Below are 27036 nucleotides of genomic sequence, written 5' to 3'. Positions count from 1 at the left end.
GGAAAGATTGAGGGCAGGAGGAGAAGGGGACAACAGAGGATGAGATGGTTGGATGGCATCACTGACCCAACAGACATTAGTTTGAGTAAGCTCTGGGAGCTGGGGGTGGACAGGGAAGCCTGGCGTGCTGCAGCCCATGGGACTGCAAAGAGTCGAACACAACTGAGCAACTGAACTGTACTGAACTGGAGGTCAGAAGCAAAGATCAAAGTGGGGTATTGGGACTGACACGCACACTGCTGATACTATGTATAAAATAGATAACTGATGGGAATATACTGTTTGGTGCAGGGCACTCTGCTCCGTGCACTGTTGTGACCTAAATGGGAGGGAAATCCAAAAGGGAGGGGATGTATGTGTGGCTGATTCATTTTGCTGTACAGTAGAAACTAACGTAACACTGTAGAGCAGCTATACTGTGAAAAAAATTAACAACAATAAAAAAGAAGCAAAAGGTCAGAGTGAGCCTACGGGGAGAATGTTAATGGAAGAAAACGGAACAAAACAGCCCTGAAATCAGCAAGCACCGCCAGTGGACCACGAGAGCTGAAATCAGTCCCTGCAATGATAGGTCCTCCAACAGCATCCTTCTTCTTACAGGAAAGGGGACCACGGTGGAGAAGCTCATTTTCTCGAAGTCAGTGTCAACATCAGTGCTGTCCAGGAGACCTCTCTGTGATGATGTCCAGGAGACCTCTCTGTGATGATGCAATGTTCTCTGTGCTGCCCAACAGATGGCCATTACGGCCACTGCTAAGCACTTGAGGCAACGCTAGTGCAGCCAAGCAACTAAATTCTAGCTTCACCTTAGTTTAGTAAATTAAATTGTAACAGGCACAGGTGCTAGCGGCTACCGTAGCGGATGGTGGAGGTTTCGATATCAAAAGGGACTCAGCCTGTGCTCTTCTCCCTTGTGACGATGACAAGCTGCAGCAGTGTGCCCCGGTGCTGGGGTAGAAAACACTCACAGCCACCAAGCGATGCTCTTCCATTTAGGGAAGGGAAAGGTTCAGTTCTACCCTGAACAGATACGAGTGTGTGGGTGAGTTGCTGTTTTGTTATTTTGGCTGGGTTTTTTTTTTTTTCTGATAAAAGGAAGATTTCTGTTTTTGTTTAACCAAGAGTCAAGTCACTGATAAAGTGAATACGTGTCCCTTTGGGGTAGGAAAGAAGCTCCTTAGTCCCTAAAGCCCTTTTAATCAGAAAGAGAAGAGAGAAAGAGGCTGGAAGTAAACATTTTAATGCTACTGGTCCTTGAGCCCAGAAATTTGGTTCTCAAAGCCTTGAAGAAAATCACATATTAATAACACACCTGTTTCAACCATTCTCATAGCAGCATTATTTGCAATGGCCAAAAATATGGAAGCAATGGAAATGTCCATCTACAGAGAACTGGATAAACAAAACATGGTATATACATACAATGGATTGTTACCCAGCCTTAAAAAGAAACGAAATCCTGACTCTAAAGCTGGGATGAACAGCGAAGACATTATACTACAGGAAACAAGCGTCATTAGACAATAAACACGGTGTGATCCTCTGTAGGAGGTACCTAGATTAGCCGGATTCATAGAGGAATAATGGTTGCCAGGAGCTGCAGGGAGGATGGGGGACTGCTTAGTAAATACAGAATTCCAGCTTTTGAAGACGAAGAGTTCTGCGGATTGGATGCACAGCAATGTGCCTGCACGCAACTGTACGCTTACATATGGTTAAGACGCTAAATTAGATGTTATGTGTATTTGACCACAATTGAAAACAAACCATTTTGTATCCTGAATATTCATTGGAAGGACTGGTGATGAAGCTGAAGCTCCAGTACTTTGGCCACCTGATGCAAAGACCCGACTCATTAGAAAAGCTCCTGAGGCTGGGAAAGATGGAAGGTCGGAGGAGAAGGGGACGACAGAGGACGAGATGGTGGGATGGCATCACTGACTCAACGGACATGAGTTTGAGCAAGCTCCGGGAGATGGTGATGGACAGGGAGGCCTGGCGTGCTGCCGTCCCCGGGGTCGCAAAGAGTCGGACACGACTGAGCTACTGAACAACAAACAACAATATGCATACGTATACAAAAAAAGCAGAGACAGAGAGCACAGGAGCTTTAGCCTCATCATACCAGCACCAGTCCTCCACGAGCCCCACTCCACCCGAAAAGGCGCGTCCCTGCCTCCCTCCATCCCGCGGTTGGGGCGGGGGGAGCGGGGTAGGGGGTGGAGTGTCGTGTGATTTTCCCTCTTGCGCTCACAATAATCTCCTTAAGCCGCGCCAGCGGTACCTCGGCGCCCGCCCCCGGGGAGCGGGCAGCCAATGAGCACGCGCCGGAGCCGCACCTCGCGCCCGCATTGGCTGCGCCCGGCGGCCCGCGACACCGCAGGTTCCCAAGCCGGGTTTAAAGCGGTCGCGCGAGGGCTCCTACCTCGCCATCCGCTCCCCGCGCGCAGGTCTGCGGGGCGGGGCGGCCTGCCGAAAGGCCCACCCCGGGGCGTTCCTGAAGGGCGCCTCGGCCGCCCCCATCGTTCCCCCAGATGTATTATGCGGTTTCCCAGGCGCGCGTAAACGCGGCCCCCGCGAGCATGCTGCGGCCGCCGAGGCCGGGAGACGTGCCGGTCGGGGCCTCCCTGTACGAGCTGGTGGGCTACCGGCAGCCGCCCTCCGCGTCCTCTTCTTCCTCCCCGACGGGGGCCGCGCTCCTCCCCAAGGCTGCGCGCGAGAAGCCGGAGGCGCCCGCCGACACGCCGGCCACGGGACCCGGGACGGGGGCGCACGCGGGCGGCGGGCCCCGGGCCGACGCCAAAGAGGAGCAGCAACAGCAGCTGCGGCGCAAGATCAACAGCAGAGAGCGGAAGCGGATGCACGACCTGAACCTGGCCATGGACGCGCTGCGCGAGGTCATCCTGCCCTACTCGGCGGCGCACTGCCAGGGCGCCCCGGGCCGCAAGCTCTCCAAGATCGCCACGCTGCTGCTAGCCCGCAACTACATCCTGCTGCTGGGCAGCTCTCTGCAGGAGCTGCGCCGCGCGCTTGGCGAGGGCGCAGGGCCCGCCGCGCCGCGCCTGCTGCTGGCCGGCCTGCCGCTGCTCGCTGCCGCGCCCGGCTCGGTGCTGCTGGCGCCCGGCGCCGTGGGGCCGCCAGACTCGCTGCGCCCGGCCAAGTACCTGTCTCTGGCGCTCGAGGAGCCGCCGTGCGGCCAGTTCGCGCTCCCCGGCGGCGGTCCGGGCGGCGGCGCAGGCGGCCCTGGCCTCTGCACCTGCGCCGTCTGCAAGTTCCCGCACCTGGTCCCGGCCGGCCTGGGCCTGGCCGCTGTGCCGGCGCAGTTCTCCAAGTGAGAGCCAGCTCGCCACCTCGGCCCGGCCTCCCGCCGCCCAAGCCGGGCAGAGCCAGGAGGGCACTTCGGACCTCCTCGCCCAGAGACAGGGACTGCTGGGCGTCCCCTTCCCCGCCCCCATCCCAGGGAAATTAAAGTGACCCGAGCGGATATTCGACGTAGCGTCAGGGCTCTTTGGGGTTCTGGGTGGCTTCCAGCTGCTTTGCGCTCACGTGCGCGCTCTCACCGTCGCCCCGCGCCTGTGTCTCACGGTTCCTGGAGTCGTGCGTTTCGCAAGGGCGATGCGGACTTTAGGGCGCCGGGCTAGCCCGAGTGCGGCGGTGGGCCTACACCTGCCGAACCAGGGAACCAAGGGGCTGCTCTCGGAGGGCGGAGGGCTAGGGGTAGACTTGGAGGTGTTTCCTTCTCCTCGGCCAGAGGTCACAGGCGCCCTTGTTCACCAGCAGCCAGTCCCGGGTAGAGGAGGCTGGCTGACCCTCGGGAAGCCAAGAAAGACCACGCTGTCAGTGCAGACGGCCTCGCGCATAGCAGACGGACAGACAGACCCTCGGCGGCCAGACGGTTGGCATCGCGGTACCGCGGGAGGGGCGGTGACAATTCCCAGGTCGATGAGTGTGCTGGATTGGAAAGCCCCCTTTCATACCCCATCTATGAGAGTGCAGTTTTTTGAGAATCGCAGAATCGGATGTTTTCTCGCGATGATGCGCTCTTAAATCTAAAATCTTCTGAGAAGGGCGGTTTGGACCTCGAGATTCCTCCTTTTGTCTCCCCTTCCCTCAGGGGTAGCGTAGGCAACATTTGAGCTTGCTTGAAAACAACCACCTTCCACACACACCCGCCCCCCGCCGTCCCGTCCCGCCCCGCAGACGGGCTTCCGGGCGTACTCAAAGAAAATAGGTAACAATGCGTTTCGCGGTTGCCGGCTTGGCAGAAGGCACGATCCCTAATTAACGTTCTGCCTCGTCAAATACGGAGGGGGACCAGGCACCCCGCTGCGGTGGCCACGGCAGGGGGTAGTGTCTTCTGCGCGGTCCCTTCGCGTTCGGGGGTCTTGGACCAGCGCGTAGAGCAGGTCTTCTGGCCGCTTCGCGATGGAAAAACTACACTGGTTTGTTACAGACGTTAGCAAATTACTTCATCCAAGATGACTTCATGATCTTTCAGCAGCTTGCTTTGGATTTTAAGGTTTCGGGGTTGTTGATAGTAGCCGAATTTAACTGGCATTTTATTATTTTTTTTTCCCCTCTAACTTTGTTTCCCTGCGCTGTGAAGAGTCAACAAAATAAACATGTAAGGGCCTTACATTTTTTGTCTGATTTGTTAATAAAAAAGTCCTGGTGCCCTGATGGATTGAGAACCTCAGGATGAAGGGTAATAAATAATTAAATGACTCAGGTCAAAAGGTTTAAACCTGACTTCCTGGTTTGTAAAAACTAATCCAATGAAATCAACTGTTGGTCAAGTTGAGAGGCATCTGAAAGGGCAGGCAGGTGAAGGGGTGGATGAGGAGAGAGGGAGGGATACCAGGAATCAGTTCTTAGCCAAACTTGGTGGGGTGGGTCTTTTCACATTACAACTTTGGCCTCTGAAAAATGGGTTATGAAATATATTTTTGATAAACTTACTTTACATCTCATCATCTTTCTCAGAAATCTACCATTTCTGTCTTAGTGGACAGAAACTCAAAGCTGTGAGCTTTCCCCCAATCATTTAAAATCAGGTTGGAGTCATCTCCTAGGAAATTGTGACCTTGGAAATCATTTTATTCTAACAGGTGAAGAAAGCTCTTCTTTCTGAAGATGTGATAAAGAAATTGGAATGTGAACTTGCTCACATGTATTATTTAACTATTCATAGTTACTAATGAAATCCAACCACATTTAAAGGTAGGGGGACTGTAGGGATGAAGTAATGTCCCCTTTAACCTGCAGTAAATTAAAGAAAGGCCAGAGAAGGCTATTTACTCAGTTTTATCCACACTGGCTAGTCTGAAGCATGTATACATTTAGGAAAAACAAGCATTTGCTTTGGGAACACAGATGGGGTTGGTGGGAGGGGGGGTGCCAGCAGGATGGAATTTTCTTCTCTACCATCCTTGATAAGTGTCTGTTTGCTCAGGGAGGATGGGCAGGAGAGGATGTGAGGGAAAGTCACTCTGTGGTTCCAGCCCATTTTGGGGAAGAATTTCTCATTCCTCCTGACTCTGCCATCAGAAAAGTCACAGGCTTCTATTATAACTAAATTTGAATTGTGACCTTCTGTGTATTTAATGGCTGTCTTTGCTTACTTTGCATCTTGACAATGGACAGAAAGAAAACGAACAACTAATCAAAACCAAATCAGGTCCCCCTCCCTAAAAAAATATTTTTAGGATATTAGAAATAAACAGTTCCTCCCATCATCCCAACTATATCACCTAGATGCCATCCTCACTTTCAGACCATCTCTAACAGAAGCAGAGAGCCACAGGGCAGAAAGGGGTATGTGGTCTCCCTCCTGTCTCTACTTATTCATTGCAGCTTTATAGGGAAAGATAAGAGAGATAACACTACATGTGATTTTTTATTTATCAGAAAATCAAACCCTATCATGGTTTCCAGAACCAAAGATTATGAGTGAATTTCACAAGGATAAGTAGGGCTGTTTTGAGTATCATCAAATTATTTATCTGCCTGCATGTAGCATCTTAGTGTGCCAAGGAAGATTAACAGACTCACTTTTAAAAGTTTATTTATTTTTTAATTGAATGATAATTCCTTTATGGAATTTTGTTGGTTGCTGCCAAACATCAACATGAATCAGCCACAGGTATACATGGGTCAATCCTAAAGGAAATTAGTCCTGAATATTCATTGGAAGGGCAAATGCTGAAGCTGAAGCTCCAATACTCTGGCCACCTGATGGGAAGAACTGACTCCTTAGAAAAGACCTTGATGCTGGGAAAGATTGAAGGCAGGAGGCGAAGGGGACAACAGAGGATTAGATGGTTGGATGGCATCAGAGACTCGATGGGCATGAGTTTGAGCAAGCTCCAGGAGTTGGTGATGGGCAGAGAGGCCTGGTGTGCTGCAGTCCATGGGATCACAAAGGGTTGGACACAACTGAGTGACTGAACTGAACTGATATGTCCCCTCCCTCTTGAATCTCATTTGCATCTCCCCCCCCTTCCCACCCCTCTAGGTTGATACCGAACCCCTGTTTGAGTTCCCTGAGTCATACAGCAAATCCCCATTGGCTATCTATTTTACATAAGATAAGTAAGTCTCCATACATCTCACCCGCTTCTTCCTGCCCACTCCCCCACCCCCATGTCCATAAGTCTGTTCTCCATGTCTGTGTCTCCATTGAGCAGGCTCACATTTTAAAGGAATTTGCATCCTGAAAAATAGCAGCAATGGGCATTCAGGAGTCCTGAGGAATGAAAGATAACTATATACAGTGCCCCAAATGCAAAGTTAGACCTCTGCAAAGTTAGACATGTGTCTATGAGAGGGCAGTGTATTCTGTAGGCACCATATTTAAGAATGGACATGTATGTTATAGAGCAAGGAGTTGCTTTTGGAGATCTGCAGGCAGGCTTTTAGCAGAAGGAACAAATTGAAGCTGGTCTTGGAAGGGCTTGGGAAAGCAAAGATCTTGTAAGACAGGCTCATTGAGAAAGGTTCACCAGGATTCAGAACCATGATAGAGAGGAACATGTGGCTTGATGCCCCCAAAAGGTTACTGCATCCAGTCAACCACCAACTTGTGATCCCAGTGATGAGAGTGAACAGGGCCCAAGGGGGAAAGACACAAGGCCCTGAGAAATTACGTTGTTCTATGTGCAGGAGCCCAGGTGAGCAATCAGTAAACAGAGGACACATTCAGTGCGCTGAGGGGTTTCCCCAACCCGTAGTGATGGGCTATTTACAGGTGTTCTCCTCGCAGGGAGACTGGTTATACCAGGCATGAAAATACAACCTTGTAAAATATATAACTTAGAAGGCAAGCGTTCCCATCAAGAAAGAGGCTCCACCCCAAGCATGGAAAGTATTTCACTTTACCAAAGTTCAGATTACCAACAACGGTGCTTCCATGATATGGGTCCAGTTAAGGGTCACCCATCGAGTCTTTGCTGACTTCCCAGGAGTGCAGGTGAGGCCAGGTCCAAGCTGGCGGTCAGTAGAGATTCTGCCTGCTAGCTGGACCTCTAAGCCATAAAGGAAACCAGCCAGAAGGAGGCTGCCACACAAGGATATGTTATGAACTTGCCAAGAACAAGGTGCTGATTAGGAAGAGCTTTTTCTCACCGTGTCACATAACACATCTATTGGGAAAATGCCTTTCTTCTAGGAGGCTTTTTTTCGCCACCTTGCTACCCCTCCCTTCTTCTGCACACTCACAAATATCAATAAGAAGATTAGCACCTTCCAGGATGTAGGCTCAAGAAGCCACAGACTGGAAAATGTCATGTTTCTCTAAAACACAGATTCGCTTTTATCAAGCAGATTTTCATTTCAGGGAAACACTGTTTCCAAGCAAAGTCCAGCTTCTCCTACCAAATACAGGATGTGAACACAAGAGTTAGCAAGTTAATTCTCAAGACCTAAACTGGCCTCTTTATCTATGAAAAGTGAGAGAAAGTAAAGTGAAGTCACTCAGTCATGTCCGACTCTTTGCCACCCCCATGGACTGTAGTCTATCATGTTCCTCCATCCACAGGATTTTCCAGGCAATAGTACTGGAGTGGGTTGCCATTTCCTTCTCCAGGGCATCTTCCTGACCCAGGGATTGAACCCGGATCTCTCTCATTGTAGACAGACGCTTTACCACCTGAGCAACCAGGGAAGTCCTTTATCTATGGGGATATTGCAAATGACTTCTTCAGGCAGTTTCCATTTTCTCCTTTTTTAAACTAACCCCAGCACAAAAGCTGAAATGCCTGATCTGAAGTCAAGCCAAGTTCTTTCTGCTCGTGTGGAACTGGCCCTGCAGTTAGAAAACTTTCCCTTAGGCCTCCAGCTGAGGGTGACAGGCCAGAACTCAGACTCTGAGATCGGGACAACCAAGACCTTAAATATTACAGGCTGCCTGAGGCCCGGGAGCAAGGCAACACCTGGGGTGAAAGCTCCTGGGCACTTGGCTTTCCTCGATGGCCACAGGGGACAGCGGGCCATTGAGCAGGGACAAAGGCCACAGGTCATCGCTGAGTCCCACAGAGTGCCAATGGGCAAGAGACATTCAGGGTTATCTGCCCACCTTCCTCCCTACTGAATAAGCTCACGAGACATGCCCAAGGCCACACAGGTGGCCAGAGGCGGGGATGCCAGGATCCAGTATCTGCTTTGCAGAGACAAAAGCTGAAGTCCCCTGGAAACAGGAGTCCTGGTGGGGAGTGAGTCCATCCTTCTTGCCCCTCTGGCCCCTCAGCCTCTCTGCTCAGCGCCCCCCTCTGCCCCTGCACACTGCATCCAGAAGGGACAGACACAGGGCCAGTGCTCTGCCGGGTGACCCGGCTGCACTTTTAGCCACCTGAACTTTCTCCGGCAGTCTCGCCTGGGAGCCCCGAGGGAAGCCAGGGATGGTAGCAGGGGGCAAAGCAAACCCTTCGAGAGATGCTCTGATGGTTACAGCTTTGTCATCAGGGCTTCAGAAAGCAGTGTTCAGAAGAGGAGGGGATAGACCCCGAACAGGGGCGGAGGGGAACGCGGGTATTAGAGGCTTCCACCTCCGTGTTTCCATGGCAACACGCGATGTTCTGATAATGATGGACCATGATTTTCTCAACAGCGTGGGCATCCTTTTGGCGGAATGTTTTTCCTGAGCATGGAGGTTTCTCCAGAAGGCTGCTCTGTAGTAAGTGCCGGCTGCCAGCAAAGCCCGGGGTGGAGGACAGGCAGGCGGACCCGGGTACCTGCGCGTGGAGCTCCAGCCAGAGGTAGGTGACGGAGCTGGGAGAACAAGTCTCCCCACAGGCCCCAGTAGTGGGATCCAGAAGGGGTATTGTGTCCCCAGAAGCTTCGGAGTAATGCGGGTAACTCCTTAGAGAATGCCGGAGTCGTCCAACCAGGAGACTCGAGAAGAACGAGATCAGATGAGAAAGCATCTGTGGGGAGAGTGAGAGAGAGAAAAGCCGCCTCACCTGGGGGCCGGCAGGCGTGAAAGCGGAGTAGCTCCTAGTGGGAATGGCAGAGCAGGGATGAAAGCCATCGTGGCGTTGACAAGAGCTCTGTGTGTTTGTGTGTGTGTGAGTCACTTGGTCATGTCTGACTCTTTGCAACCCCATGGACCCTGCCAGGCTCCTTTGTCCATGAGTATTCTCCACGCAAGAATACTGGAGGGGGTTGCCATGCCCTTCTCCAGGGGATCTTCCTGACCCAGGGATCAAACCCGGGTCTCCCACACTGAAAGGCGAATTCTTTACCTCTGAGCCAGCAGGAAGCTGAAAGAGCTAGTGTGGGGTTTATTGGGTGCCAAGCGTGTTCAACCCACTCCAGTCCTCCTGCCTGGACAATCCCATGGACCGAGGAGCCTGGTGGGCTGCAGTTCATGGGGTCACTAAGAGTTGGACACGACTGAGTGACTTCACTTTCACTTTTCACTTTCATGCATTGGAGAAGGAAATGGCAACCCACTCCAGTGTTCTTGCCTGGAGAATCCCAGGGACGGGGGAGCCTGGTGGGCTGCTGTCTATGGGGTCGCATAGAGTCGGACACGACTGAAGCGACTTAGCAGCAGCAGCAGCAGCAGCAGCAAGCAGTGTTCTAAGCGTTTTATGTAAGTGACTTCATTTTGTACATGCTGTATACTATTACCCCATTTTACAGCTGAGAAAACAGAAGCATGAAAAGGTAGGAGTTAAAGAGCCCATTAAGGAAAGTCGCCGAAGCAGACACTGAAAGATACGAGGCTTTGCCTGGGGGAGGGAGAGCCCTCTGATTTCCTTCCTGGTCTTCAGCTCTCAAGGTCGGCATTCTCACCCACCTCCCTCCCTCTGGGCACAGGTCTGGCTGTGGTTGCTACTCTGCTAAGGCGTCTAATCCATGCGATGTTGAGATTCCCAGCACACAGTGAAAATATGCTCCATTTAACTCCTCCTCTTTCTTGAGTTAGAAATGCCCTGAGATTAGTGTGGTTGTTTTGGGTATCTCACTTGTAGCTTTTATTTTTTAGTAGTAATGTTTTAATTGTAATAAAATCCACAGTTGAGACAAAGTCATCTTCTCTGTTAAAAATGTTTATATTTACGTTCTATAATGTTTATATTTTACAAAGGATTTTTTTTTTAATCGGAGGATAACTGCTTTACAACGTTGTGTTTGTTTCTGCTGTACAACAACGTGAATCAGCCCTAAGTGTACATTTGTCTCCCTCTTGAACCTCCCTCCTATCCCCACCCCATGCCTCCCCTCTAGGTCGTCACGGGGCACCAGGTTGAGCTCCCCATATGGCAACTTCCCACTAGTGAGGTTTTTGAGATTACAGCTGGGGCAGAAGGCAGACCTGACACAGCCTGCGCCTCTAAGACCTTAAGTGGCCCCGGTCCTAGCCAGTGCCAGTAGCGTCCAGGCAAAAATCAAAAGCAGGACAAAAGCTTTGAAGGTAGTGATCACTAATTCAGATCTTCAAATCCAGAGTTGAGCTGATGTATTAACAGAATCCATACGGAAAACTTTTCAATATGACGTGATAACGTTTTCTCGACCTCCCTTGCCATTCAAAGGGAATATTTGGTTGATGCTATTGCCATCATTTGGTTTCATTTGCTTGCTTGTCAGTTTTGTTACATCATTCCCTGTGCAGTCCTGGCTCTTCATAGTTTTGGCTTTTTTTTAAATTTTATCAGAGACAGTTATGGTCAGGAGGCAAAACCAACAATTTTCACATCACCAGTGGAGGGGAAAAAAATAAAACTGGACATCACAGCATCTCATTTAACAGACAACTTTGGAATTCACTCATGATTGTGTAATCCATGGTTCCAGGGGCCGTGAGCGTATCAGAAGATGCCCTTATGTATTTGATACTCACAAAGACCCAACGTGACATAGAGGGAGAGTTGGCGGCTCTGAAACACAAACCATCCCCCGGAAGTGTGTGAGGGAGGTATGTGCTGAAGGGGGCTGGTGGGGCGCGTGTCCCCCCCCGTGCCCGCGGGAGGGACAGAGACCAGCTGCTCCATCCCCGAGACCCATGCTGTGCTCCAATTACGTGCCAGCCTCCCTCCCGTCTTCTTTCTGCCCCAGTGCTCTTTTCCTCCTGCAGAGTCCATGCACGGCCCACTGGTCGTGGCTCACCATCAGTCACTCTACCCACTGGCCGCGTGACCTTGGAGAGGCTGCCTGGAGGCTTGGTACCTTGTTCTCTTCAAATCTAAGGCCTAAAACCAGGAGCCACCTCACTGGGGGTTCTGAGGCTGTGTGTCCACTGTTAGCACAGTGCCTATTGTAATGGTTGTTTTTCCTGATGCCACTCGCAGTTTCTTCCACGGGCTGGAAGTCCACTGTCAACGTGATTATTATACTGATGATGGTCGCTTCGGAAAGCAACGCCGTCCCCTCGGTCATTCTCATCTTCTCTTGCAAAATCACGACTAGGGCTCATGACCGGATTGGATGGTGCCAAGTAAAAATCCATCTTGAATGAGTAAAGCTGCCTTCTGCAATCTCCAGCTTCTTCTGGCACTAGCTCAAGCCCAAAGGTGGCTTTCCAGGGGCTTCTCCTAGGGAGCCCTCCACTGGGATCTGTCTTCCCAAGCTGGCTCTAGGATCCCAGCTATGACCCACTACGACTGTGGAGCCAAAAAATTTTTCCAAGGTAGAGAGGGCAGGGCTCTGGGATTCTCCTTCCCCTGCCGATCGACTGGCAGACAATGGGTTCTTCAGAAGCCACAACATTTCAGCTGTTTTGGCCACAATGGCCACAAGCTGAGTGGATGTCATTCTGTCCCAGGGTCGCGTCAGCTCAGGGCAGCTCCAAACAGTATCAACTGGTTTGTGGCGAGGGGCGTAAACACCAGGCTGCTTGAATGAAGTCACTGCCTGAGTCATCTCTGTGCATGGGAGCCAAAGGACACTCAGGCCGGCGGGGTTCCGGGAGGTGCTGGGTCTCCTCCCCCGAGAGTGAGCCCAGCACACTCAACCATCACGCCTCTGTTCACCCGGGGAGCGCCTTCCTGCTTGGTGCAGCTCTTATTTCTTATTTCTCAAATAGGGCTTGTAGTCCTCGAAGGGCGTGCGGCCCAGAGCTAGTTTCTGCCTGCGTTCAGGAGTCTGCCTCATCAGAAATACTTGTTAGGTGAGAAGGGAAGGAGGGAAGACAGGAAAGAAAGAAGGAAGGAAGGGAGAGAGGGAGAGAGAGAGGAAGGCGAGAGGGAAGGAACGGGGAAGGACTTACATTAAATTTTACATCATCATTATGTTTTGGTTCAGACTCATGAATTAAATGATCATCTTATACTGCTCAACGGGACACAGCCAGAAAAAAACCATTCTGGTGAATTAAGCTTGTCTCCCAATAAAATAGCTAAGACGCTTTTTGCTACTTGGATCTTAGGAGGAAAGAGGGCGCCAAGCAGCAAGGAGGGTCAGGACTAGGGTGAGGCCAGTGAGGCACTTCTTTGGATGCGCAATTTAATGGAGCCCCAAGAGCTTAGTCATTGCAATAACATTTTAATGCAATATTTAAAAAAAATCAAAATGAAGGCAAAAATCCATGGTAAGCAGAATAGCAGAAGTTTAAATACAGAGAGGACCGGTGCAGCTGATACGTTCCCAGACTCCACAGAGCAGTGTAGGTAAACCATCGCCCTCCACCCCCCGCCGGTTTGAAAGGGCCATTCTTGTGCCAGTCACAGCCACTGTCTCTGCGCGCCTCCCCACTGTCCCTGCTCTGGCCAGGTCGAGAAGGCTAGAGGAAAACACTTAGAGTGCTGAAGGTAGCTCCCTGCCCACAGATTCCAGGGGTATGCCAGGGGCATAAGAAGCAGCTCTGGGTAGCCTGACTAGCATCAGAATGTTCCAAACCAGCTCCCCTCTCCCGAGCTCTGTTACCTTGCACAGCTTTATATTCACAGGTAAACTCTTTAAGCCTTGATGTGCTCTCGTCTATGGCAATTTTTAAAAGAGGACTCTTCATTACTTTCTGAAATAAGCAAAGCAACTAGATGTACCCATGGTAAATAAATCAGACCATTTCAAAAAGCATACAGAAGAAAATAGAAATTCTCTATCATCTCACCGCTCTGAGAAAACCACTGCTAACAATCCCCCAGTATAAACAGTTACAAATGTTCATCTCTAAACATAGAGTCAGATATGCGAAACAGATCAGAGTTAAACGAGACAGACCTGTCTCGTAACCTGCTTTATTCCTTTAACAGTAGATCGCGGACAGCTTTCTATGCCAATAAATATGTTCCTATGTCACCATTTTAACCTGGATTCCACTACGTGCTGTTCTGTGATTTATCAAAGTAACTCCCTATATATGAATATTTCATTCTCCCCCTTGGTGTTTTACTACTGTAAGTCATACTGTAATGAACATCTTATGCATACATTTATGTGCCCTCTAACAGTTTCAGTTCAGTTCAGTTCAGCCGCTCAGTCGTGTCCGACTCTTTGCGACCCCATGAATCGCAGCACGCCAGGCCTCCCTGTCCATCACCAACTCCCAGAGTTCACTCAGACTTGTGTCCATTGAGTCCGTGATGCCATCCAGCCATCTCATCCTCAGTCGTCCCCTTCTCCTCCTGCCCCCAATCCCTCCCAGCATCAGAGTCTTTTCCAGTGAGTCAGCTCTTTGCATGAGGTGGCCAAAGTACTGGAGCTTCAGCTTTAGCATCATTCCTTCCAAAGAAATCCCAGGGTTGATCTCCTTTAGAATGGACTGGTTGGATCTCCTTGCAGTCCAAGGGACTCTCAAGAGTCTTCTCCAACACCACAGTTCAAAAGCATCAATTCTTTGGTGCTCAGCCTTCTTCACAGTCCAACTCTCACATCCATGCATGACCACAGGAAAAACCATAGCCTTGACTAGACGGACCTTAGTCGGCAAAGCAATGTCTCTGCTTTTGAATATACTATCTAGGTTGGTCATAACTTTTCTTCCAAGGAGTAAGTGTCTTTTAATTTCATGGCTGCAGTCACCATCTGCAGTGATTTTCTAACAGTTTATCCTAGGATAAATTTCTAGAGGTGAAGTCAGTCATATTGAAAGTTATCAAGGACTTCCCTAGTGGTCCAGCAGTTCAGGCTCTGCACTCCCCAAACAGGGGGCCCATAATTTGCTCCTTCTTCAAGAAACTAGACCCTCATGCTGCAACTAAGAGTTTGAATGCTGCAACTAAAAACAGAAGGTCCCACAAGCTGAAACTAAAGATCCTTCATGCAGCAACTAAGACCTAGTGCAGCTAAAAAAATAAAATAAGGTAAAATAAGAGAAGGCCTCCAAGAACCAGCCACAGGACAAAAGGATGTATTGTATGCAGCATGTATTTTATTTTGATACAGTAGTTTTTTTTTTTTTAAAGGGAGAGAAAGAAAGTTATCACATTGGTAACATTTTAATTGCATTTGACAAGTAGGTCCCTCCGGGAAGGTAGGACCAACATACACGCCCACCTTCACGTCCTGAGAAAGTGTGATCTCATAGCCTTGCACTCACTGGGTATTTTTCTTTTGAAACATGTTCGTGTGTCTCTTTGCATCTTATATCTTTTGGTGGTTAAACAAACAATACAAGATCATTATAACATTTCAAATATTATAAATTTATATAACATTAAAAAGGAAAGCTCTGGCCCTAAATCCTCCTATTACCACCCTATACCCTCAAATAACCTGACTGTACTTTTCCCAAAGTTTCTTTTTTTCCCCTTAAAAAAAAAAATTGAAGTGTACTTGGTTTACAATGTTGTGTTTAATTTTTGCTGAACAGCAAAGGGACTCAGTTATATATATATATATTCTTTTTCATAGTCTTTTCCATTATGGTTTATTACAGGATATTGAATATAGTTCCCTGTGCTATATACTAGGGTGTTGGTGTCTATCTGCCCTATATGTAATAGTTTGTACCTGCTAATCCCAAACTCCCAATCCAAAATTTCTTTTCAGTACCACCACAGAAAAAAATTTTTTCTTTCTTACAAAAATGGTTTATTATTCAGATTTTTTCAATTCAGATTCTTTTTTGCAACTGACTTTTTTCTTTCCGTGTTTTTGTGTATACTGTGACTTCTTTTCCTTGTCAGTGATCAGTAATTTATTTATTTACAAATAAATACAGGTCTCATTTTCAGTGGTTTCCAAGTGTTCCGCAGGCTGGACATGCTATAATTCATGGCCCCAGTCCTTGGGGATGAATGCTTTAGTTTTCAATATTTGAATGAATATCTTTGCTCATATATCTCTGCATGTGTGTAGGAACTTCCTAAGGTTATTCTTGGGAAAACATTTGTGCCAAAGGTCTTGCACATTTAAAGTGTCAATAACTGTTGTCAAATGACTCCTTCAAAGCTAACACTTCTGCTAACAATATCTGAGACTGCCTATCTCTATGAGATAGACAGGGTCTAGCCCTTCATTCGGCAGGTGTATTTTGCAGGTATATTTTCTGGAAAGAGGTGAGAACCAGTCTGGTAGAACCATGGGAACCCTTTGACCCCTTTGCTTACATGGGTGTCTTCACATGTCCTCTCTTCCCACCCCCTCCTATCTCAATCCATGCGTGCATACATTTTCAAGGTTATATTGATATTTTCAGCAATATTTATAGTTGATGCATAAGAAAGGTCCATATGAACTGACCCACTCTCTACCCAAATCAACCAATTCAAATGGCAAATACGTAACTCACGTTTGCGCAACCTTGGGATTTCTGATTTTCCACATCTGTCAGGGAAGATTATAAGTTATTCCTTGCAACTCACCACTGGGGGTGAGGACCATGCTATTCTTGAACTGCTCTAAGGCTGCATTGTTCAGTATGGCAGCCGCTGGACACATACAGCTACAGAGCTCTTGGAATGTGGTTAGCCTGAACTGAGATGTGCTGTGAGTGTAGGCTACACACTGAATCTGAAGACAGTATGAAGAAAAGAATGTAAACCATCTCTTTAATATTTTTAAATTTTGATTACTGCCGGAAGGATAATATTCTGGACACATCAGTTAAATAAAATACACTGCTAAAATTAATCTCGCCTGTTTTTCTTCTTTTAAAGTGGCCACTAGATTTCAAATTACATGTATCTGTGTGTGTAGCAGAGAAAGTGGAAAGTTTAAGATTAAAGTTTGAGTATTCAAAAATATAAAAAGTACCAGTTTAGGTCTGAGCATTAAAAGACAATGTTTAGTTTGAATGCAAGGAGATACTTGGAAACTGAAATTAATGAGCACAAGTTGTATGCTTGTGAGTTTTTCCTTTTTTCTGTTTTGTCAGCCATGAACCTCTTCCTTCCAAATAAATAAATAAAACACCTGCATTGGAGAAGGCAATGGCACCCCACTCCAGTGCTCTTGCCTGGAAAATACCATGGATGGAGGAGCCTGGTGGGCTGCCGTCCATGGAGTTGCACAGAGTTGGACACAACTGAGCAACTTCACTTTCACTTTCATGCATTGGAGAAGGAAATGGCACCCCACTCCAGTGCTCTTGCCTGGAGAATCCCATGGACAGAGGAGCCTGGAAGGCTGCAGTCCATGGGGTCTCACAGAGTCAGACACGACTGAGCGACTTAGCAGCAGCAGGGGCAGGTAGGAGAAGAAGAATTCAAAGGGTTCAATAATCTGCCGCCCGATGCAGCTGACAAGGTTTCAGTCCCTGGTCCAGAAAGATCTTATGTGCCATGGGGCAACTAAGCCCATGCACGCAACAACTGAAGCCAGGATGCCCTAGGGCCTGGGCCCCAACACAGGAGAAGCCGCCACAACGAGAAGCCTGGGCCCCAACACAAGAGGAGCCGCCACAACGAGAAGCCCGGGCCCCACAACTAGAGAGTAGCCCCCACTCACGGCAACCAGGAGAGGCAGCTGCAACGTCCCAGCACAACCAAAACCAAAGAAACTTGTGAAAAGGATAATAAAATAAAAGATGATAAAAATAAGCAGTTGTTAGCATTTAAGAATCAGAAAATTTTATGTACAAATCCAGAACTTGCATTCCCCTGGAAAGCCATACAGGAGCCCAGCTTCTGCAGGCCTAGAGAGTCGGAGCCACACAAGGATGATGGCTCTAAGCCACAGTCGCCACCGCTCCCTGCTGTCTGCCCCAGCTCCTCACCTGGTCTTCGAGGTCTTTCAGCTTCCACCCACAGTCTAAATGAGCCAGCCGACCAGTGCTGAGAAAGCCAATCCCTTCAAACTCTGTCTTCAAACAGCTGATGACATCATCCCCCTGTTGACAGGTAGATGAACAGGCAGCATTAGTTACATTAGCCAAGGTGATATTGACAGGTACCTAAAGCTCCGTCCTCGTTAACTTTCTGACTCGTTTCTGTGACACACTGTTTTGTTAAACTGTAAACTCAGGTTGGCTCTCCAACATTTAAGCTCTGCTTGAATTGTTTTAAAACACTCTTCCGTATTGAATCAAGTGCAGCAAGTCAACCTTGGATCTTAGTTACTGAGGTTTCCATGTCACAGTGACCTGGAATACACAGATTTCCCATGGCCTGCAGGAGAGGCAGGTTGGGGGTTTGGCTGAGAGAGAGAGACATAGAAATTATGGGTCCTCTCTTTTTTTTCATAAACCACACTTGACCTCCCTCAACCCTCTACACAGTGATCTCAGCTCCACGAAGAAGGGTAAGAATAGAAAGAAGCCTTTTCTGATTTGGGAGCCTGTATTCAAGGAATTGCCCTGGGAATACCTAAAACAGGTTTGGCTGACAATAGCTGAAATCCTCCCGGAGTGGGGTCAGGAGCCACCCTGCCTCATCGTAGGGTTGATAGATGATAAAAGAAGGAGAAAAGGGAGGGAAGGAGGCGGCAGCAAGGAAGTTTTAATCTTCATATTTCAGCTGTCTCCCTTTTTTTGAGGCTTTAGCACTTTTTTTTAACTGAGGTATAGTTTATGTTCCATATTATGTAAGTTACAAGTGTACAGTATAGTGATTTGCAATTTTAATGAAACTAATGGCACCCACTCCAGTGCTCCTGCCTGGAAAATCCCACGGACGGAGGAGCCTGGAAGGCTGCAGTCCATGGCGTCGCTGAGGGTCGGACACGACTGAGCGACTTCACTTTCACTTTTGTGCATTGGGGAAGGAAGTGGCAACCCACTCCAGTGTTCTTGCCTGGAGAATCCCAGGGACGGGGGAGCCGGGCGGGCTGCCGTCTATGGGGTCGCACAGAGTCGGACATGACTGAAGTGACCTAGCAGCAGCAGCATACTCCATTTACAGTTAGAAAAAATATTGGCCATATTCCCTGTGCTGTACAATGTGCCTTTGCAGCTTGTTTCATTTTTTATAAAGAGCCCTTTTGGAAATAATCTTTTTTATTTACTTAGTTTTGACTGTGCTGGGTCTTCGTTGCTGCTCAGACTTTTCTCTAGGTACGGTGGGCAGGGCTCCTCTCTAGCTGTGGTGCCGAGCTTCTCGCTGTGGTGGCTTCCCTTGCTGCAGAGAGTGGGCTCTAGGGTGTCCGGATTTTGTTGCTCTGAGGTGCCTGGGGTCCTCCCGAACCAGGGATGGAATCCGTGTCTCCTGCGCTGGCAGGCAGATTCTATACCGCTGGGAAGCCCCTGCAGATTATTTTATACCTAGCAGTTTAAGTGTCTTAATTCCCTGTCCCTATCTTGCCCCTGTCCCCTCCCCTCTCCACACCGGTAAGCACTAGTTCGTTCTCCATATCTGTGACTCTATTTCTCTTTTTGTTATCGTCACTAGTGTGTTGTATTTTTTAGACTCTACCTCCAAGTGATGTCACAGAATATTTGTCTTTCTCCACCTGACTTACTGAACTTAGCATAATGCCCGCCAAGTCTACCCATGCCAGCTATGTCTCTCTTTTTTCACAATATTGTGAAGCAATTTCATCTCAGTTAAAAATAAATAAGGGCTTCCCTGGTAGCTCAGCTGGTAAAGAATCCTCCTGCAACGCAGGAGACCCTGGTTCAATTCCTGGGTTGGGAAGATTCCCTGGAGAAGGGAACAGCTATCCACTCCAGTGTTCTGGCCTGGAGAATTCCATGGACTGTATTTTCAATTTAAGTTTTTGTATTTGTAATTAAATTTTTCAATTAAAAATAAATAAGTTTGGAGGAAAAAAAAAAACTCTCTTTTAATATGAGAGCCCAATACTGCTTTTCTATCTCACTTGACAGGTAAGATTTACAAGACCTGAAAACAAATTGCTTTAGTTTGTGTGTACAAAAGTTGGTTTTGGGGTGGAGCATTTGTGTGAAAAATACTTGGGCTTTGAAACCCAACTGACCTCAAACCTCTGACTTGGTTTACAACACTCACCATTGGCCTGTTGGCCCTTGCAGTATCCCCAGATAGATACACACTCGTTTATCCTGGAGCCTGATTGCCTCGCTCCTGGCAGCTGTGGGCCCCCCAACCCCACACAGCTCCTCCCCCCAACACAGCTCTTCCCCCGACACACACACAGCTCACCCTAGGGCTGCCGGTACCTTCCTGATTTCATCTCAGGCTACCACGTGGGGTTCCTGTCTTGCATCTCCTCGGAGACTCCTAAGTTCCCTGTGGGCCCAGGGATGGCTGCTTTAGGGAAGCAAGTATTATTTATATCATATAAACAGACTAGATCACGCAATGTCACTTCAGTGATACAAACAGGCTCATGATAGACTCAAAATAATCTTCCAACTCAGTAGAAAGGAAATGTTCCCTCGGGGTGTTCTTTAAGACTGTGTTGGGTGAAATATGTGGGTAAACACACACACCTAGCCGGTAGTTTATCCATCTTCCATAGAAAGCTTGGGAGCCCCTCCAAAAGCCAAATATTCTGCCCAATACACGCGTTGCATTCTGTTGAGAGCTTTTCACGAACATTTCTCAGGCTGATGAGCCAAAGCCCTCCATGGCAGAGTCCCCCAAACACAGTAATTTTCACCTCCTTGGTGCACTTTCCCCCTCTTTCAGTCTCTCCTTCAGCTCCCATCCTGGCCAGCCCCGCCTTCCCTCCCTCACACCCGCCCACACTTTGGGGTCTCCCGCCTCTGCCATTCCCCTCCTCTGTCCTGTCAGCCTCAGTGTCCCTGTCATCCACCCTCTGTCACAGGCCTCCAAGCCCTTCAAGATGCAACTACAATGCTCTTTCACCTTCACACTTCTCTTCATCACTCAGCACCCTCCTCCTCTTCTGTGATTCCTGCCACGCTGGAGTCAGATCTAACTTCACCTCCCCTCCTCCAATGTGCATCCTGGATGCTTGTGAAAGGGAGAAAGTGGGAAAGAAGTTGGGATGACAGAGCAGAAGGGAAGCTCGTAGAGTCAAGGACCGACCTGCAATCCTAATCGAGCTCTGTGATTGCCTGTTCACAGAGAAACCAAATTACTCTGAAATTAAATGATGCCCCAGATTTCTAAAGAATCTCTATCAGGGAATTTTCCTGTTGGATGCATTACTGAAAGCTCCTCTGGCTGCCAAATTTAAGCTCTGAAATAAAGAAATGATGGTAGGATGTTGCTTAGGAATTCCAAGGGCTACAAAATGCAGAAGGGCGTTCACGCTTCCAACACAGGACAGGCCAGTTCACGGGGCCACGTGGGCACCCAAGGTGCTCTTCTCCGTGTTTTATGACCTTATCATTCATTGTTCTGCTTTCCTGGCCCTCGTTTTCATTTCCTCCTGTTAGAACCGTCACTGTTTGGTTTCTCTCCTCCAGAAATTAAAGGTATTAGCTGGAGATCTCAGGGACTTTGCAGCATTCAGTCAATGTAAAATCAACACCAAGTATAGAGCATGGTGGATGCAAAATGTGCGTTTTATTTAACAAGCAAATTTTATTTCTAATTGACATGCTGTTAGGACAAGTCTATAGGGCACTGAGATATTTTTAGCTTCTTTTTTCTATTATCCTGCACAGTTTTTTTTTTAAATGTCTGCTTTTAAAACTGATAAAGGCTTCCAGAGTTTAAAAAAAAATCACACATTTAATCCCATAGCTTATTTAGTGTAAAATAAACTAAAAATAAAACAACAGCTCCCACTAAGAGAACAATGCTGTCATCACTCATAGATAATTCAGATGTATCAATTATAATAAGTTCACAGCAGCAGCAAGCTCAAAAGGCTAGTGGAATTGAGAGCCCAGAAACACAGCAGCAAGATCTTCAGTGCTGAGTCCCAGTTCTGGGTGAGAAATAGAACAGTTTGGTGTTAGTTATAACTGCTTGTATCTCATTTATAGTTTTGAACATGTTGTCGCTAGAGCTATAGGGGTTTTGATCTACCAAATGACAATTGGTGATGCCTCCTTTTTTTTTCTCTTCATTTTTATTTTGATCCCCCTTTCCAACCAAGTTCTGGGAGGCTCCTCGGGTGCCAGTGTCCCTGTTCAAACTGCGACATGTGTACACAACGATCTCCTGGTGTGGAAGCTCCTGGGTAGCTGCGTGGTTGACTAAACAGAAACATCTAATCAGGGGATCACCAAAGCCATGGTGAAGGACTGGTCTTTTCTTCTGAGAATCACATTACCACCATGGTTCCCTGTAGCTCTTGTAAATCACCACTCAGGAAAGGTATAAATGAGTAACCTTGATCTAACCCATTAATTTTACCTTTGAAGATTTTTTTCTGAGGAAATAATAAGGCATGTTACTTAGTTGTACCCTTTACAATTCACATCCGACTCTCTGCAACCCCATGGACTGTATCCCGCCAGGCTCCTCTGCCCATGGAATTCTCCAGGCAAGAATCCTGGAGTGGGTAGCCATTCCCTTCTCCAGGGCATCTTCTCAACCCAGGGATTGAACCCAGGTCTCCTGCATTGCAAGCGAATTCTTTACTGTCTGAGCCACCAGGGAAGCCCCTTATAATAATATAATATAAACACGTTATATACAGCGCGTGTACTTAGTTGCTCAGTCGTGTCCAACTCTTTGCAACATTATGGACTGCAGTCTGCCAGGCTCCTCTGAACATGGGATTTCCCAGGCAGGAATACTGGAATAAGTTGCCATTTCTTCTTCCACAGCATCTTCCTGACCCAGGGATAGAACCTGAGTCTCCTGCACTGGCAGGTGGATTCTTTACCCTCTGAGCCCCCAGGAAAACCCCTGTCACGTTAATAAATATGCTCACATGTCATCAAATATTGCTGTAAAAATGTCATATTTTAAAGATGGAACTAAGTTAACAAGCGTGGCTATCAAATGAAAGGAATAATGGCTACCCACTAAAGTATTCTTGTCTGGAAAATCCCATAGACAGAGGGGCCTAGCGAGCCCGATGGGGTTCATGGGGTCACAAAGAGTTGGACATAAATGAGTGACTAAGCACACACACATTTAAATGACAGACCAAGCAGGTTAAAAAACTGAATGCTCCTAAAAAATGGTATTTTTCTAAATGACATGTGTTTCTTGGTTGTGAAAAGTGTGCCACTGTTACCTAAAATGTTAACAACCAGAGAAACAAGCTGAGGGATAAACAGACTGAGAAGTGCTCCACTATCTTTGCAACTTCTCTCTAAATCTAAAATTATTCCAAAATTTAAAATGTCTGATAAGAGAGCTTCTTAGTAACTTTACGGCACACCTTTCTCAGTGCTTCAATGATTTAGCATTTAAAATAATAAAATCCTTTAAAAATTAAAAAAGTCATGTGTTTGCATTTTATGTAGATGATGAGTCTATTCATATGTAAGTTACAGAGGAGAAATATACCTAGAAAACATACCAAAATGATAACCTCAGCTACATCTGTGGGATTTGCGTTGGTTAGTTTTCCTGAATTTTTAAGATTTTTCTGTAATGAATGTGATACTTTTCGATGATAATTTATATAACTATACACATCATAGTTATAGAATGCATAAAATAAAATCACTTTTATGAGGTTTCTGCATAATCAGAAAAAAAAAAATGAAATAGGCATGTGGATTGCCCAAGAGCCCTGGAAGCAGCAGGCATGCTGAAATTGAACACAGCTGGGTGAAACTTATTCGCCGATCCAGACAGTGAAGTGTGTGCCGCAGCTACTGTTCAAACTCTAGGTAATCTACGTGGTTAATACAAATTAGACACAAGTAGCTGATAATACTTTTGGAACCACAAAGTTAACTTGGTAATGATAGTATTCCTAAATTAGCACAATGAAAAGCTTAGCAACTATATTGCCCATCTATCTAATGAATGGGTGGCGGAAAGAAAAGCCTCTTTTCTTTCTAAAGCTCAACACTAAAATTAGCCGTATCTGTTACCTTAGTTGCAAAAAGGAAAGACAGAAGGCTGTTCATTCAACTGGTATTTTGCTCTCAGAGATCTAAACTCGAGCAATTCATGGGACAGATAAGGCAGGGAGCCTGTAGACTCACCCTCAAAAGCAAAATTTTTGGAGAAAATAATTTCCAGCTTTCAAGCAATGAATGGTACCTCTCTGGGGTCTAATGATTTTTCCCAGAGAAACAAGGAGACAAACAGAAAACCGATGAAGTAACAGCTTGGCAACATTGCAATTGGTCCTGCAATGGTCGTGAAAATGTAAATAGCAAAAGACGGCAGTAAGAAGACCCCAGACTTCACCTAGAAACAAAACATTCAGCCTGTTGTTTTTTACTGCAGGATTTTGAGTGGAAAAGTAGTCCCAACTTGTCAATCACCTAAGTTGCTGGGGCTAATAGATTCTGGTGTTTAGGGGGGGTCAACACAGAATTTAATTTAACATCTCACAATACGCCCACATGCCCAGAAAATGTGGACAGCTTGATGGGGTTCACTGAGCCAAAGAAGCAAGACCCAAACAGTGCATTAATGTATAGGGGAAGAATGGTTGCAATCAGCCCCTTGTGAATTGGACAGAGGGCTTGGAGATGAAGCAATTATGAGCCGTCGAGGATTAATAGTAAAGTGTGAATACCAAGCTGTATATGTTAGGGGCAGAATATGTTGCCTATAGAAAACAACAAAGGACGTTCCTTACTATTAAGTGAGATTAAACGTAATGGCCTGATTTAATCACAAAGGCAGAATTAAATTCAGATGGCAACTTCAAAGTGGACACAGGAACACAGGCCACTGCTTACATTTACATATAGCTGGCATAGCTTGGCCTGTCATACAATAGGATAAAGTTTCTTTGGCCACTTAAACAATTTTCTATTCTTCACTTTTTTTGTGAACACTCACTGTATTTATTCCATGATTGCATTTAGTTAATAAGAAGGAGCTAAGAGTTCTATTTATTTGTGGATGCTATAATTTTTAATTCTTTCAAATTATGGGGGGAAAAAACTGCAAAAGGTCAACAGAACAGAGTGGCTATAATCAGACTGACAACAAGACGAAGAAGCAGCAGCAAAGACAAAACAAAATTTAAAAAAATAGACAGTCTCTAATAGAGTGATCCAGTGTCTTAACTTTTTTCTCTGCCTTCGACTTAGAATTCATCATCTGAGATCCAGACTTAGCTCGTGGGAAATGAAGTTTTCCCAACTCAGGTCCAGGTTTGCGTTACCATCATGGAATCCAAGGGAGTTCTTTTTCTTTTTCATTTTAAAATTTGCTTGGTTTTTCTTCTCTTTTCAAAGATTTTTTTAATTCTGTGTTTAGATTTGTTGGAGTATAGTAGACCTACAATGTTGTGTTAGTTTCGGGCATACAGTACAGTGAGTCAGTTATATCTATCCACTCTTTATAAGATTCTTTTCCCATATAGACCATTACAGTGTATTGAGAAGAGTTCCCTGTGCTATAGAGTATGTCCCTATTAGTTTTCTATTTTATATACAGTGCTGTGTATCTATCAATCGCAATCTCTCATTTATCCCTCCTCCTCTCTTATCCCCTAGTAACCATAAGTTTGTTTTCTACATCTGTGACCCTATTTCTGTTTTGTAGATAGGTTTGTTTGTACCCTTTTTAAAACTTTTACATATAAGCGATAGCATGTATTTGTCAGTCTCATTTCTTTCACTCAGAATGACAGTCTCTAGGTCCGTTCATGTTTAAGTGAGTTATTTTTCAGTACAGACTCCTTCCTTCTTTCTTCTTTGCTACTGAAGGCTAGCTTCCTTCTGCACACCCATGTTCATGAGAGTTCTCTTAAGTAGTTTGGGAGATATAATTCTGTCTCAGGGTTTAGAGGAGTTGAGGCCCTAATTGTTAGTGGGTCCCTGGGAAATTGCAAGCACCCATGACTTTAATTTAAACGTTAAGTACTGTGTTCTATTTATTTATTTGTGGCTATGCTGAGTCTTCGTCGCTGGGCTCAGTGTTTGCCCGGTTGTGGCGAGCGAGGGCATCACTCTTCCTTGCGGTTCACGGGCTTCTCGTTGCAGTGGTTTCTCTTGTTGCTGAGCTCGGGCTTGAGGCCTGAGGGCTCAGCAGTTTTGGTGTGCGGGCTTAGTTGCTCCGCAGCATGTGGGATCTTTCTGGACCAGGGATGGAACACATGTCCCCTGCATTGGCAGGCAGATTTTGAACCACTGGACCACCAGGCAAGTCCAAGTACAGTGCTTTAAAGCCACGATTGCCTTTATGCAATGCTCAAGTAGATCAAAAGCTTTTGAGTCCATAACAGTGTCATGTAAATTTTATCAATATATGTCATCTATAATTATCATTTTATCTATATGTGTAAAATAGTTGCATATATAATTTTATATACCTATATAAAATAATTGTAATTTGTGATTACATGTATTATAATGATCATATTATATTATACATTAAATAATGTATACTTACATATTTATAAATGATGAATGATCCTACCCTTTGAGCCAGCAATCTTCCCTCAAAGAATTTATTCTAAAATGGCATAGCCTAAGGACTAAAAGATTTAGGTATGAGGGCATTCATCACAAAGCAAATTGGAATGGACCATAATGCCCATCCTTAGGAATGAGATTAAAAAATGTTGCTACGCATTTATAGTACAATTCCTTGCAGACATTTTAATAATCTGAATCTGAAATGATTTGCAATAATGACCTGGAGCTTTAGTTGATTAGATAAATAAACACATAAATTAGAGGAAGATGTCATAACATATTGCAGGTTGTAAAATTTCTGTATAGTATGAGTTTAAGTACGTCTAACTGCATGTGTCTATTAGAGAAATGTTTAGGAAAACATGAATGGTGTTTCTATCTGAGGGGGGTGGATTTTGTTTGAGTTTTACTCTTTTTGGTATTTAATAATTTTTTATAAACATTTAAAAAATATATTTCTTTATTTGGCTGCATTGGGTCTTCGTTGTAGCACACAGGATCTTCTGTTCTGTGGGTTTCTCTCCAGTCCAGGCACCTCGGCTTAGCTGCCCCAGAGCAGATGGAATCTTAGTTCCAGGACCAGGGCTGGAGCCTGCCTCCCCTGCACTGGAAGGCAGATGCTTAGCCACCGGACCGCCAGGGAAGTCTCTATGGATTTATTTCCAACAATTAAGAATTACTTTTACACTCAGAAAAAGAAATTTATTTTTGAGAAGGAATTATGTTTTTGAGAGGATTTGGTAAACATCTGGAAGTGATTTTAAGGACAGAAGATGAGATTTTCTGTCTTTGAAAATGAAGTCGATCAG

General features: G+C 46.4%; 1 protein-coding gene and 1 pseudogene across 1 annotated transcript; both read left to right on the top strand.

The window, feature by feature from the left end:
- The first annotated feature begins 2534 nt into the window (after nt 1-2534).
- Nucleotides 2535-3335, top strand: OLIG1 (oligodendrocyte transcription factor 1). The gene has a single exon (XM_068973291.1). The coding sequence runs from the start codon at nt 2535-2537 to the stop codon at nt 3333-3335; it is 801 nt and encodes a 266-aa protein (XP_068829392.1).
- Nucleotides 3336-3615: 280 nt separating this feature from the next.
- Nucleotides 3616-27036, top strand: part of LOC138075680 (uncharacterized) — an 87021-nt pseudogene continuing 63600 nt past the window's right edge.

The sequence above is a fragment of the Capricornis sumatraensis genome, chromosome 1, assembly GCF_032405125.1.
Source record: "Capricornis sumatraensis isolate serow.1 chromosome 1, serow.2, whole genome shotgun sequence".
Taxonomy (NCBI): domain Eukaryota; kingdom Metazoa; phylum Chordata; class Mammalia; order Artiodactyla; family Bovidae; genus Capricornis; species Capricornis sumatraensis.
This window is presented reverse-complemented; position numbering and strand designations above follow the sequence as displayed.

Bases quoted from the DNA above. Each gene is read 5' to 3' on its own strand.
- OLIG1 (XM_068973291.1), top strand. From the start codon at position 2,535: ATGTATTATGCGGTTTCCCAGGCGCGCGTAAACGCGGCCCCCGCGAGC.